The 2,690-nt window shown below is 30.7% G+C and overlaps 1 protein-coding gene across 1 annotated transcript; it reads left to right on the forward strand.

The window, feature by feature from the left end:
* The first annotated feature begins 393 nt into the window (after window positions 1–393).
* On the forward strand, window positions 394–2,478 carry LOC131664151 (ATP-dependent DNA helicase pif1-like). The gene has a single exon (XM_058935043.1). It carries the CDS (start codon window positions 394–396, stop codon window positions 2,476–2,478), a length of 2,085 nt encoding a protein of 694 aa, XP_058791026.1.
* Window positions 2,479–2,690: the final 212 nt, after the last annotated feature.

Below are 2,690 nucleotides of genomic sequence, written 5' to 3' on the forward strand. Positions count from 1 at the left end.
TTGCCTGAAGATTTAACTGACATTTTTTGTGATAATTTAGTAGATACGTACTATCCAAAGCGCCCTAAAGAGTTAGAAACTATCTGTTTATATGATTTTTCTAGATTTTTTGATATATGGAAAAAAAAAGCCAATTCGCAAAGCTGAATATTATAAAATGGATGAAAATTTATATTGTAGAAAAAGAAAACAAGCACGCATAATTGCATAATTCTTCATATGAAATACAATCCTCAAACACAACCTGAACCCTATTATTTTTCTATACTAATATTATTTAAACCATGGAGAAAAACTGAGAAACTAAAAGGAAAACAAGACACATATCATAATGCTTTTATTGAAATAAAGGATGAATTATCTGCAGCACTTAAATATCATGATAAAGTACAGATGATTCAAAGTGCCATGGATGAAGCTAATAAATTAATTGAGCAACAAGAATTAGCAAAGACGTTGACCCAAACATCAGAACATCTGGAAAATGCTGATCCTCTTGATGCATTACAAGTTATAAAAGATGTTCAAGATTTAATTGAAAAGGTCTGTGAAAAAAAAGACGATATTGACATAGATCAATCTATCAAAAATTTCAATACTGATCAATTGAGAATATTTAATACAATTACGTCTGCAATATCATCTGGAAATAAAGTAATAAGAATGTTTGTTAGCGGATTTGGAGGTACTGGTAAAAGTTACCTAATTGAAAACTTGGTTTTATGGAACAAACTAAAGAGAAACAAAAACACCGCTGTTGCTGTTCCAACTGGTATTGCAGCATTTAATATCCAGGGACTGACAATCCACAGATTATTACAATTACCTGTAGAGCAAGGAGGCACGGCAAAATATAAACCTTTATCCGATAATGCGTTGAAAAGATTACGACAAAGTTTAAAGGATGTTGACTTTATTATCATTGATGAAATTTCGATGATATCAAATATAACCCTTATGTATATTCACTTACGTCTGGCAGAGATTTTTTTTACATCGGACAAAGAAGACGGTTGGTTTGGTAAAATAAATATTGTAGTATGTGGTGATTTATTGCAACTACCACCTGTGCGAGAAGATTTTGCTTTCATTGCACTAACAAGATCGCAAATTGAAAAATATATTAAAGGCATGTTGTCATTTAATTTATGGACTTTGTTCGAATATGAGGAATTGACTATAAATATGAGACAGAAACATGATAAAGTTTACTCAGAAATTTTAGGTAAATTGAGATTGGGTTATTTAGCCAACTCTGATATAGAAACATTGCAACAGAGAAAAATTCCTTTTTCCAGTGATACTCCTTCAATTTCTCTTCATGAACTGTGCGAATATTTGAATAATTTGTCGAATAATACAGTTTGTTTGATGCCGACTAAAGATATGTGTTCAATACTTAATAATACCATGTTGGAAAAGCTGGAGGCAGAAGAGATAAAGTTAATTGCCAATGATTGTTACAAATGCCCCAAAAGATTAGAAAAAAAGGTTTTGAAAATTTTAAATCAAGACGATGACAACGCATGCGGTATTTCTCGAGTGATCACAATAAAAATAGGCTGCAAAATTATGATACGAAGGAATATCGATGTGTCTATCGGATTAGTTAATGGAACTATAGCAACAGTTATTGCAGTGAGCAAAGGAAAAACAGGTATAGATAGCGTTACCATTAAACTTCAATCGAATCAAGAGTATTCTATCAAACGATTAGAATATCAATTCCAAATAATGGATCAAGTATTCATTACTAGAGAACAATTTCCTTTTTGTCTCAGTTATGCTATCACTATTCATAAAAGTCAAGGTTTAAGTTTAGAAAATGCTGTTGTAGAAGCAGGAAATAAAATTTTTAGTTGTGGTCAAACATATGTAGCTTTATCCAGGATTACTAAATTAGAAGGTTTACATTTAATTAATTTCGATCCTTCTAGTATCAAAGCTAACGAGTCAGCTTTAAGAGAATATAATAGATTGAGAAAAGAACATCGCCCAGATCTTGATACTTATAATATACCAGACACGGATCCATATAAAAATAACAAGATATTTGACAGTGTATGGTCTGTTTTGTGTCATGCACTGCAGGTTCAAGCCGATAATCGTAATAATATTCTTGAACGTCCATTGACTGACTTTATCCAACCATTAAAAGATAAAAATAGCTTATCGTATGCAAAATCATGTATACAAAGTCTTTTTCACTGTCAACTTATCAGAAAATGTTTGCTTGAATGTAAGCAGCAAGACATCCTTTTACAAATATTTAACAAATATATATCAAAAACATCAGTTGATTTGGTTCCACTTGCAAATTATCTGAACACTGAATATTTACTACTTATTCAAAAAGATGCTGCAGATTATTTATTAGATATTTGCACAAAATTTGAAATAATACGCAAACTTACTGAGCATGAACTAACAATTGGAATAGATGCCCGGGATATGATTTTAGACCTGATCCTATTATAAAATCAAATTATATTTTAACCTTGTATTTAAACTCCCAAATTAATGGCGCTTATACATTGCAACAAATTATTGATGAGAATATTAATGTATGGCGTGATGTTCGAGAACATTGTGACAATAAATGTCAATATGAAAAACAACATAAAGTATCTCTTTCTATTGAACCCGAAAGAATTTTGATAATCAGACTACCATTATTTTCAAACAAAACG

This window comes from Phymastichus coffea, unplaced genomic scaffold, assembly GCF_024137745.1.
Source record: "Phymastichus coffea isolate CEN01 unplaced genomic scaffold, Cenicafe_Pcof_1.1 PCOF00041, whole genome shotgun sequence".
NCBI lineage: Eukaryota > Metazoa > Arthropoda > Insecta > Hymenoptera > Eulophidae > Phymastichus > Phymastichus coffea.

What these genes read in the sequence shown, in the direction of transcription:
- LOC131664151 (XM_058935043.1), top strand. Translation starts at nt 394, where the DNA reads ATGATTCAAAGTGCCATGGATGAAGCTAATAAATTAATTGAGCAACAA.